Source organism: Polyodon spathula, chromosome 10 (genome assembly GCF_017654505.1).
Source record: "Polyodon spathula isolate WHYD16114869_AA chromosome 10, ASM1765450v1, whole genome shotgun sequence".
Classification (NCBI taxonomy): Eukaryota; Metazoa; Chordata; class Actinopteri; order Acipenseriformes; family Polyodontidae; genus Polyodon; species Polyodon spathula.
In genome coordinates, this window is record NC_054543.1 from 8,545,625 (window position 1) to 8,558,031 (window position 12,407).

General features: G+C 42.0%; 1 protein-coding gene across 1 annotated transcript in view; it reads right to left on the minus strand.

Moving 5' to 3' along the window:
- The window catches only part of LOC121321428 (pro-neuregulin-3, membrane-bound isoform-like), a 123,494-nt gene that overhangs the window by 12,049 nt on the left and 99,038 nt on the right, over positions 1–12,407 (minus strand). Inside the window, exon 3 of the mRNA XM_041260371.1 lies at positions 5,446–5,519. Coding sequence (XP_041116305.1) covers positions 5,446–5,519 — 74 coding nt within the window. The remainder of the gene's footprint in view (positions 1–5,445; positions 5,520–12,407) is intronic.

A 12,407-nucleotide genomic window follows, 5' to 3' on the forward strand; every position in this document is an offset into this window, starting at 1 on the left:
GTATTCCTGCCTATATCAATGACTGTATCCCTGTCTGTATCTCTGACTCCCCTCCCTGCCTATATCCCTGACTGTATCTCTGCCTGTATCCCTGACTGTATCCCTGTCTGTATTCCTGTCTGTATCCCTGACTGTATCCCTGACTGTATCCCTGACTGTATCTCTGACTGTATCCCTGTCTGTATCTCTGACTGTATCCCTGTCTGTATCTCTGACTGTATCCCCTGTATCCCTGTCTGTATCACTGCCTGTATCTCTGACTGTATCCCTGTCTGTATCTCTGACTGTATCCCTGTCTGTATCTCTGACTCCCCTCCCTGTCTGTATCACTGCCTGTATCTCTGACTGTATCCCTGCCTATATCTCTGACTGTATCCCTGACTGTATCCCTGTCTGTATCTCTGACTGTATCCCTGCCTGTATCCCTGTCTGTATCTCTGACTCCCCTCCCTGCCTGTATCTCTGACTGTATCTCTGACTGTATTCACACTTCAGACTTCAGAAAAAAAAGTTCAAGTTAAGATAAAGTTGACAAAACCAATACAATACAGTCCCATCAGGCTCAATACCGATGGGATGGTGTGTGCTGTAGCATTGGAGAAGCTGGTGTCAGCGTTACAATATTCTCATTACTCACCCCGAAGACTGCTGGTTCATTTTAAAAGAATCACACCTGTGTGGTTTGAGCTCAGGAAGATGTGAGCTGTGTGCTGAACAGGAAGAAACATGAAGAACAGACAGGAACAACACAAGGCTTTACCGGCTCTGTGCTGTTAGAATATTCAGCTGATGCCAATATGGTTTGCTTTTGAATAGCTGTGTTTGGAGGCGAGGAAGTGCACTCCTCCACAGACAATGTTTGGAGAGTGACTCTGTCAGTGTATTGAGTTCACACTCAGCTCCCTGCTTCAGAGCATCCCAGAGACAGCAGAGCGACTCAATAAGATCGAATTGCTCAACAAACAAACACAATCTCAGACCTAGAGCAACGTGAAGGAGTTTAACTAACTTTCATCCCTCATTCTCTCCCTCGCTCCTTCCTTCTCCCTCACTTACTCTCTCTCCCCTTCCCTCTCCTTCTTCAAATTCAAATTCCATTCAAAACCGGGCTTCATTAGCTTGACAAGATTTGCCAAAGCAATGTCAGTTCACACAAGTAAACAGAGACACAATACATGTAGCAATTGCAAAGAATACTATCTTAATCCAGTCACAGCAGAATGAAAAGAAAGTGGTGCCGGGCTGTCACAGACAGATCCATATTCAACAGCCAGCCCTCATCTCACACTCTCACAGAATTAATCCATACTGTATCTCTCAATTGCATTAATCTCAGTGGATTTGTTGAGTTTGTATTATGCAGCGCAGAAGAGAGTGAGATTGAGTCTCTACCTCCTCCCATCTTACAGGGATGACATGGAGCAGTCGTCTCTCTCGGTTTTATTTTGTGTCTGCCTGTTTCACCCTTTTAAAAGTTTCTCAGTTTTAAAAACATAGCAAAGCATTGGAAAACTGCAAAATTACAGTGAAAAATGAACGTCATTCAAATTCAAAACTAGCCTACACCCTCCCTTCCTGTAGACAATTCATTTAGGAAACATTTCATGTGGTTTATGTTGTGGTTTGAGTCCGTCCTTATGAGGACGCTGGTCAATATTTTCACTAATTGCATTAAATGGTTAGTAGTTGCATTATTTGTTTATCTTCACCTTTCCTTTTTATCTGTCTGTTAATTTGTAATCATTATCTGACCCTCTCAAATCCTATTTACAGGTTTCTCTTGAGTACTTTCTGGTTATAATGCCATGACATTTCAACTCTGCTGGCCAGCTGAGTTGAAAGTTCACAGCATCACGTGATTTCTGTGGAATCAGGAAGTACTCAAGGTAACTCTGATGTGTTGGAGCAATAGCACTCAAACCACTCAGCATGCTTGTAAACATGAAAAAATGAATCGAATGGCCTTTGAAGCTGCGTACCCTTTACCCTTATTTAAATGTAGAGGCAGATAGAAAGAGCAGAGAGCTCCTTGTTACTGAGAGGGAGCCAGTGCACTGGGGTTGAGCTGTATCAACGAACAGAGGATAATGAGGAGAACGGATCCTGCCTCGTTTCCTGGTGCAACAGGCTTCGGCTGCCCGTGGCTAGTCAGTGTAATCAAGATCCTTCAGCGCTTTTTTCCAAACCTGCCCAACCTCGTAAATTCTTGTCCTGTGTCAGACGTCACTGGGTGATTGTGGGATTGTATTGTGTTCTGTTTTAAACAAACTGGCGATAGCAAATTAACCATAGGCTCATTAGAAATAAAAAGGAATCTAGTTAAGAGGGAAAGTACAGCCAAACAAACAACCAGCTCTTGTCGTTGTATTTGTCATGAATCCATAAAAAAAAACAAAGTGACTTCAGAATTTGTCTTGTCTGCCAAAGCAGGATGAACATTGTTCAATTTAACAAAGCTCAATAAAGCTTATAGAAAAACAATAAAGAAATAGTCATGTGTGTGCTTTGCTTATATGAAAAAATATCAGTCACAGTGGTAGCGATTTCCCGATTTCTTCTCTACACGCAGCTCCTGGCTACCTGATGATGCTCTTCCTTTGAAGCCAGTTTGGCTGTATGGAGTATGAGGTAGAAAACCTGACCAGATAGGCAGGGGAAACGAGGCAAAGTGACCCCCTCAGAGACCCTGCCCTGACTAAAGCATGCCTGTCACTCCAAGCCAACACCCATAGACATGATATAACAAACAAGTTAAATGAAATACAGCATGCTGAGGAGTGTTTGTGTGATTCGTGTCCACGTGTGGCAGTCTGTGCCATTGAGTGCAGTTGCTGCATGCGTGCTGCAGTGCAGTGCTCCTGAGCGGTGACTCTAAAAGATGAACAGCATTCTTTCAATTTGATTCTGTTGGGTTCCCGGGTTATTGGGCTGACATTGCTGTTTCCAAGGCCTGTGGAAGTAAATGTGCAGAGCCTTGTTTGGGAGAGAACTTACAAGTTTCTTTGACTGAGAGAGAGGAGAGAGAGAGAGAGAGAGAGAGAGAGAGAGAGAGAGAGAGAGAGAGAGAGAGAGAGAGAGAGAGAGAGAGAGAGAGAGAGAGAGAGAGGAGAGAGAGAGAGAGAAAGAGAGAGAGAGAGGGAGAGAGAGAGAGAGGAGAGACATTCCAGAGCTGTCATTTTGTAGATTTGTATATTCTGCAGCTGAAAGCAGCCAGCACAGTTAACTTGGAGAAGCGAGAATGCCTGTTTGGGTGAATAAGGTACCTATCGCTGCGTCACTCAATTGGGAGTTAATCGATGCACCCACAGACTTACTGCGGCCTCATCGGAAAAAGCAATGCTCCTCACTCCTGGACTGCAGCCAGGAATATAAACACAGCCACCAAAACTGGGCTAATTAAAAAACAAAAGCAAGGTCTAATAAATCTCACAGGTATTGGTATAGCCTGGTTACCTGTGATACAGGATCATTAAAGTGCCATTACCTACACAGTGAGCTCACTGGTATTGCAGATATAAAAGGCACAATGGCACGTGTGCTGCAGAGCAGCCAGGAAGATGTTTACAATGCAGAGAGTCTGCTGAGTATTGACACTGAAGAGTGTCGATCCCAAGTCAAGGATAACCCTCTGCTTCTCTGGAATATGCATGAATTAACCCTGTAAGGGTGGCTGCCATGCACACACAATACAACCACCATGAGACCCTGGGGCTACGATCCTAAACAAGTCTGTCCTCCGAGGCTAGCTACGCTTCTCTTTCTAATGATAACAAGGCAAAACAAATGAGAAAGAGTCTGTCCCAAGAGTGCCTGGAGTTTAATCTCCATTATTAGGTTATTAGGATTTATTTCTTGATCTGTATTGCATAAAATAAGGCGAGGATATATATATTGTAAACAATTCTTCTTTTATTGCTTTCTCTAAGGCAGCATTAGCATAAGATGGTAGAAGGGAACTAGCATTTCCATGAGTTTGCACTCAAGGGATTAAATGGAAGGAAGACATAAGTGATCAGAATAAAAAAAGTACAGGAAATCTTAATGTTCAAAATACAGGACATGTTATATCACTTGTTATTATAAAAGTATTTTCTTTCCATATTAGAATATTTCTTGAGGGATAAACTGCAGTCCTTTAATTAGACATACCAGAGTCATTGAATTAGACATATTGAATCTCCAAAGGAAATAAAGGCGACATATATATATATATATATATATATATATATATATATATATATATATATATATATATATATAATTGCGACAATGTAATACATTTCTAATGCTATTAAGCATCTGTTTATTGTATTGAATTTTGAGCAGAACAACATGATTCTGCTTTAAAATCTGATTTAGTGGAGTGGGCGCCCCTCTCTCTGCCTGCCTGCCTGCCCCACAGCACTAGTGGAAGGAATATGATTAACCTCCCAGTGACCCGGGTGGCTGCAAGAAGCCTTCTTACTGCAAAGCTGGCTGATAATATTCTTCACACTACGATGCTCCAAAGCAAGTTTATTCTCCAGAAATCGATAGCCATAAAAAAAAAGCCTGTCACTTGAATCTGCTGTGGCCAGCCGAGCAGAGTCTCACCTGTTTCAATGGGCAAATTGAATCTAAATGCCAGCTTGTATCTCTGATGTAATGACTACAGATCAAGCAGCAGCAAAGATATTGATTTTCAGATAGGATAAAGAAAGCAAGCAAAGCAGGATGGTTCTGCATAGGGAAAGCAAACAAACTCTGCATGGAAAGCCATGAGCATCACAAGCCTTAATCCATAGAGCAAGCAGCTTTGAGAAATAGCAGTGCTCAGGGTCAAGTATCAGATATTCTTAAGAAATACAGCTTCCTCTGGCTGCTGTCTGGGAAACACCGGGAGCAGGAGAGATTCTGGGCTATTCATCTCAGAAACAATATTTCATCTTCAAAGAAATGGAAATAACAAAACAACACCGCTGTATTGGAAAACCAACAAATGAAGCATTCATTTCTAAATTATTAATACTTAAAACATGATTAACAATGTATTATTTGACATAGAAAACTATTAGCAGCATTAACATTTTAAAACAATTATTCAGCAGCGGTAAAACCTTCTTAACCTGCATATAATCAAACATCATTAACTATTAAAACAGATATATAGGATTTCAGTCATTCAGTGGTTTGAGAAAGCTTTGGGTAACAGTGGGGAAGGCAGTCGGTTTGAGTAACTCAGTGGTCAGAGTGCTGGGCTGCATTGTGCCTAACATATTGGAGGTCCTATAGTGATGAGTAGTCTTGTGTTGCACAGAACAGCAGTTTGGGGCATTTTTTAACCACTTCAAATCAGAAATGTAGCTTTTAGAAGCAGGCACAGTGGTTGAAAAAGAACAGTTTTACAGGAATAGTTAGTAAGAATGGCAATCAATGCTGTAAGCAGAAACTGCAACAGAGACTTACTTGGGTCGGAGAGGACGGAGTCTGTTTTCGGGAGGAACTGGTCGCAACGAACCCCCTGGTACCCCTCTTTGCACCTGAGAGAGAGAGAGAGAGAGAGAGAGAGAGAGAGAGAGAGAGAGAAAGATAAGAACAAGGATCAAGATATTAAGCCAAAACAATCTTTATTCAAGCAACCTACAGGGGATAATTGCTTGAAAATGCCACTGTCAGATATTGCAATCAAACTGAGAGACGCCTGAAAATTACCTGGTGTTACATTATAATTAGAGACATAGAGGGGTGAGGAAGAGAGAAAGACAGCGTGAGAAAGAGAGAGGAAGAGGGGAGAGGAATAGGGGTAGTAAGAATGGGAGGGCAGTGCTTGCACATTGATACTCGATCAAAATACATTTGCAGTTTACCAAACTTTCCACCCAGATTATACTGTACTTTGCATGTCCTGTGCTACCTTGTTTAGTCATGACTGATAATCTTGCCATACTTCTCCAAGCTTTGCTTTATTACACCTTGCTTTGCTTTTATCCTGGTGTGGTGTGGTAAACTGCAATAGAACAAGGGTCATTCTGATGGTTATCATCTCCCTGCCTGGAGTATGGAGTCCCAACATACATACCAGCTTTCCTATGAAGTGCAGAGTGAAGATGGAGAGGAGATTCCCAGGTGGGAGCTTGGCAGTGTGCCATGCATTCTCAGCCTGCATGCCTGGTTCTCTCTTCCAGTACCCTAATCTGCCAGCAGCGTTCAAGAGCGCTATTTTGTCTTGTCGATTAACAAGACGACATTGATTTACCAGTGGCAAAAAAGTGCAATCTGGACTGCAGCAAAACTGGAAGGAAAAACTGCTATCATTTAAAAAAAAATGGTTCAATTGGGAAATGGCTAGGAGGAATTGCTTGCTGGATTGTGTTCAAAAAGCTTAACAAAAAAAATCAAGCAAAAAAAAAAAAACGCTTCTGAAATACTGTAAACCCTCGATCTCGCTGGCTAGCTGAACATCAGAAACACCCGTTCTTGTTAAAAAAATGTGAAAACAACCCCTAGAGTCCAGATCAAACGGCCCTGCCAAATTGCAACAGTCCCTGGGTCTGATGGGCAAGCCAGATTCTCAGATGATCTATCAGGCTGACTGAGCCGAGTTGTGAACATGATGACTGCTCTCTTTTACTTCTCCAGTGAAATCCTCCATTTTTCTCTTTCTTCCTCTGATTCGGATTTCATTTTTATTTTTACAGCTGGTTTATCTGAGTTGGCAAGCCAGCTTCAATAAGACTTGCAGAATCAAGTTGTTAGAGATTGGAAATCTGAGTATCTCTCAAAGAGGCAAAGCTGAGTGCTGGCTGGGTCCTAATCAGAGCTATAGTCACTGTGAATGGGGGGGGGGCGGGAAACAGGACAAAGGGAAACCAGATTCAATGGACTGCTATCCATTAAGGACAATGGGAAAGACTTCCAGTCATTTTTTATCCTTGCTACATGTTCCTTTATATTACGTACAGATTATGCTATGGAGGCTATATTGAGCAGTCAAAGCAATACCCACCCATGCAGTCTACTCTCTAGCAGAGACAAGCAATCCTGCTAGGCCGTGTGTTGGTGGTTTGGCTTGTGATTTTGACTGAAATCCACTGAGGGCTATGTTGAGATTGACAAACTAATTGCAAAAGATGCGAGATGTACGCACTCAGCAAAGTGTATTTGCTAATTATAAAAGCAACGTATTTTTTTTATCTTAAACAACCATTCATATCTCGGGAATGGTAGGGGGCAGAGTGAAGTCCTTTGGAATATGTTCTAATGGGGGCTTAGGTGCGGGAAAGCATCACCCATACAGCTCTGTTACACGGCAGCCCCAGTGCAGTGTGGGAGTTTAAGTGCAGGCTGACCACACCAATTCAGAGCATTGATGTGCTGTGAGCTGCTTTACAAAAGAACATCAATAGTTCTTCCTATAAATCCAGCTTTTTTTTAAAATGTATTAATGTATAAATTTATTCCTGAATGTTTAGTACTAATGTATCTGCAATTCCTTGGCAGAGTCCCGGGGGGTTGTTCACAATAAAACTTGTTTTCCATATTAATCATGTGTTCTGTCAGTTTCAATTTGTTCAGAGATGAGAGGGAAGCTGACAGATCTCATTTGACAGCCTTGATTTTTCCCCTCTGTTGGAAACATTCAGCTAAGGCCCATATATAAATAAACCCTCACATTAATAGACACATTACAGCTGTCCTTAGCTTGGTGCGCTGCCTCCATCTGGGTGAATGTCAGGGTTTTACAAGCAGGTTGTACAATCATCCAGTAAGAATTACTCTGGAAGCATCTACACACAAACTGAACACAGGGTCAGTATCTAAACTACCTGCTCCCCATCTACACACAAACTGAACACAGGGTCAGTATCTAAACTACCTGCTCCCCATCTACACACAAACTGAACACAGGGTCAGTATCTAAACTACCTGCTCCCCATCTACACACAAACTGAACACAGGGTCAGTATCTAAACTACCTGCTCCCCATCTACACACAAACTGAACACAGGGTCAGTATCTAAACTACCTGCTCCCCATCTACACACAAACTGAACACAGGGTCAGTATCTAAACTACCTGCTCCCCATCTACACACAAACTGAACACAGGGTCAGTATCTAAACTACCTGTCATCTACACACAAACTGAACACACTATCTAAACTACCTGCTCCCCATCTACACACAAACTGAACACAGGGTCAGTATCTAAACTACCTGCTCCCCATCTACACACAAACTGAACACAGGGTCAGTATCTAAACTACCTGCTCCCCATCTACACACAAACTGAACACAGGGTCAGTATCTAAACTACCTGCTCCCCATCTACACACAAACTACCAGGGCAGTATCTAAACTACCTGCTACACACACAAACTGAACACAGGGTCAGTATCTAAACTACCTGCTCCCCCTACACATCTACACACAACTACCTGAACACAGGGTCAGTATCTAAACTACCTGCTCCCCATCTACACACAAACTGAACACAGGGTCAGTATCTAAACTACCTGCTCCCCATCTACACACAAACTGAACACAGGGTCAGTATCTAAACTACCTGCTCCCCATCTACACACAAACTGAACACAGGGTCAGTATCTAAACTACCTGCTCCCCATCTACACACAAACTGAACACAGGGTCAGTATCTAAACTACCTGCTCCCCATCTACACACAAACTGAACACAGGGTCAGTATCTAAACTACCTGCTCCCCATCTACACACAAACTGAACACAGGGTCAGTATCTAAACTACCTGCTCCCCATCTACACACAAACTGAACACAGGGTCAGTATCTAAACTACCTGCTCCCCATCTACACACAAACTGAACACAGGGTCAGTATCTAAACTACCTGCTCCCCATCTACACACAAACTGAACACAGGGTCAGTATCTAAACTACCTGCTCCCCATCTACACACAAACTGAACACAGGGTCAGTATCTAAACTACCTGCTCCCCATCTACACACAAACTGAACACAGGGTCAGTATCTAAACTACCTGCTCCCCATCTACACACAAACTGAACACAGGGTCAGTATCTAAACTACCTGCTCCCCATCTACACACAAACTGAACACAGGGTCAGTATCTAAACTACCTGCTCCCCATCTACACACAAACTGAACACAGGGTCAGTATCTAAACTACCTGCTCCCCATCTACACACAAACTGAACACAGGGTCAGTATCTAAACTACCTGCTCCCCATCTACACACAAACTGAACACAGGGTCAGTATCTAAACTACCTGCTCCCCATCTACACACAAACTGAACACAGGGTCAGTATCTAAACTACCTGCTCCCCATCTACACACAAACTGAACACAGGGTCAGTATCTAAACTACCTGCTCCCCATCTACACACAAACTGAAATGCTGGATTGTAGGTTAACATTCTTAGAGAGTATAGAAGGGTTAGGCATAGGATAATTGCTGTCATTACCAATAAGTCAATATTGGGAAAAGTAAAGAGCTATCTGAAGACCTTAGGCAGAAAATGATTTATTGTCATAAAGCTGGAGAAGGATTACAAGAAGATTTCCAAGCATCTGAGTATCCCAATTTCAACTATTGTTTCTATAATCAAGACGTACAAGACTCATGGCACTGTCACAACACTCCCTCGGTCTGGAAGAAAAAAGATTATTTCAGCAAGAACAAGTAGAAGAATTGTGAGGAAGGTTAACAATCTGAGATTGACTGCCTAAGATATTCAAAGTGAACTGGTTGCAAGTGTGACTGGCGCTTCCATTTCAACCACAGGGCGAGTATTGCATGGTGGAGGTCTCAATGGTCGCAGGCCAAGAAAAAAGTAACTCTTAGGAAAACGCCACAAGTTTGCAAAATGGAATTTGAATGATGGATATGATTTCTATTTGGTCATGCTGATAGTCGTTACGTTTGGAGAAAGTCTGGTGAGGCATACCAACTGTCAAGCATGGAGGTGGTAATATCCTTCTATGGGGCTGTTTTTCCTCTAATGGCACAGGAAATTTAGTTCCAATACATGGTAAAATGGATTCCATAGCATACCAAAAGATATTGGCCAATCATCTGAAATCCTCCGCTACAAAACTTGGTTTAAAGCGCAACTGGACGTTCCAACATGACAATGATCCAAAACACACATCAGAATCCACTTCAGAATGGTTAAAGAAGAATAAAATCAAGGTTCTGGAATGGCCCAGTCAAAGTCCTGATCTAAATCCGATTGAGAATCTTTGGTTTGTATTGATGAAGGCTGTGCACAAGAGAAGTCCTTGGAATGTGAATGAACCGGAACAATTGTGCATGGAAGAATGGCCAAAAATCACTAAAGAATCACGACAAAAACTCATTGACAAATATTCTAATTGTTTAAAAGAAGTTATTATTGCTAAAGGTGCCTCAGCTAGCTATTAATTTAATTTTCCTTGTCATGGTATGAATTCTTTTGAATTAGCATTTTTTGGAGTTTTGCAAAAAAAATTGCTAAAATAAATCTATTTCTTGTAATTTTTTTTCCTCATCCACAAGAGCAAAACTTTTGCTACAAAAGATTTTTCTAGAAATATAACATTTGCATTGGGGTATGTAAACCTTTGACTACAACTGTATAAGTGTTTCTTTCTGCTGCTAGTATTATGCTATTGTGGGGGGTAGCTGAATGCTGTGCACACTCATAATTCAGAGCAGGTGCCTCTTGACCCCTCGTCTCAGTTCTTTCTGCTGACCCTGAACAATACTTTTAGACCTTGTCTCGGCAGTGAAGGTATTTAAATTGAGTTGAAATGAGGTTTGAGAGAAAGAAAGTCCGACCTCTTTCCCAGAATTCCCAGAGCAGAAATGATAGCACCTCCATGACAGCGGATTGTAATTATTGGGAGGCGAGTACAGGGCCTACATTCCTGTGTTGGGATGAAGGCAGCTTAATTAAATGAACTAAAAAACCATATCTGAGCACTAGGGTACAGACGGATTGGGAGCTGAGCCCAGTGTTATTTGAATCAAAGAAGCATCGTGACAGCAGCTCAGTGTGCCTCCCAGGCACAGCATGGGAGAGAAAATAAGAACCCTAATAATAATGATGGGTATTATATTGCTTTCCATACATTCCACCTGACTGCTGCTGAAGGATTCAAATGATCCATGCTCATGAAATACAGGAATTAATATAAGTACATACGTCGATGGAATTGGAAGTGAGGGGGCTGGCTTTATTGATCTGGAACTTAAATTTATTCTGTGTTTTTTGCAGCCCCCCGAGGATACAATTTTAGATGTCATAACTCGGGAGCGGAGAGACGATTAAAGTCCTCAGCAGTGCGAGGGGGAGATACGTGAGGGAGGCGATGTCACTGGAGCATGGCAGCGACGCCCACACCCTTCTACGCTCACTCAGTATCGGAGGCACAGCCACCAGGAGATCTAGGAACACTAACGATCATTCCACTGGCAAAAGCGTTAGATTAAACAATTGTCTGCTTGACTTAGGGCCCTATCCTTAATTAACTCTATTTCTGCAAAATGATAAACAAACAGCCTGAGAGTGCTGAAGAAGTTATCTATGCACTACCTGCGCAGTATTGCAAGATTTACAGATTATCGCAATACCGTTCCATTCCTTAAAAATGACAAACACTGTTCTCTCTCTCTCTCTCTCTCTCTCTCTCTCTCTCTCTCTCTCTCTCTCTCTCTCTCTCTCTCATTACACTGAAGGAGGCATGAGACGGTTTTGTACAGTCTTACATAAGGAAAAAAGACTGCTTCTCCCTAGAGGAATATATTGCAACAGTCTTCACAAACACTTTTACATGTGCTTTGCCCCAGTACAGCGTCGGCACCAATTTTAGAGAGGAATAAAACTGGCAAGAAAACCAAGTGATTGCTACCAATTGCACCTCAGCAACATTTTCTTTTTGCCTTTATGCAAAAATAAGGAAAACTTGTGCACATGCAACAAGATAAGATAAACCAGCTTTATTTTTTAAATTATTTTTTAAACCAGGATTAGTGTTCTTGACGAAGCCTGCCTGACGGTGTTTGGGATTTAAACACACATGCAAGAGACAGAAGATTCTAGGGCGTTTATCAAGTATAAAAATAAATAAATACAAAATGTAAAATGAGAAACAAAAACATTTTTCAATGACAAACTAAAGACAACTACAAGTTTTTTTTGTTTGCCTTTATCTGGGCTGACAGCGTGAAGCGCTCCCACAGACACAGCTACTTCCACACAGCAGGCATCCTGTCTGTTGCAGAGTCAGTACACAATAGACTGTGAATATGTGCATGCAGGCACACAGTACCACACACAGCCTCACAGAGACATAAAGGTACACAGACACACACACACACACCTGCACACAGACCCACAAATGCAAACACAGGCACAGAGACATTCAGGCATAGGCAGACAAAAACAAA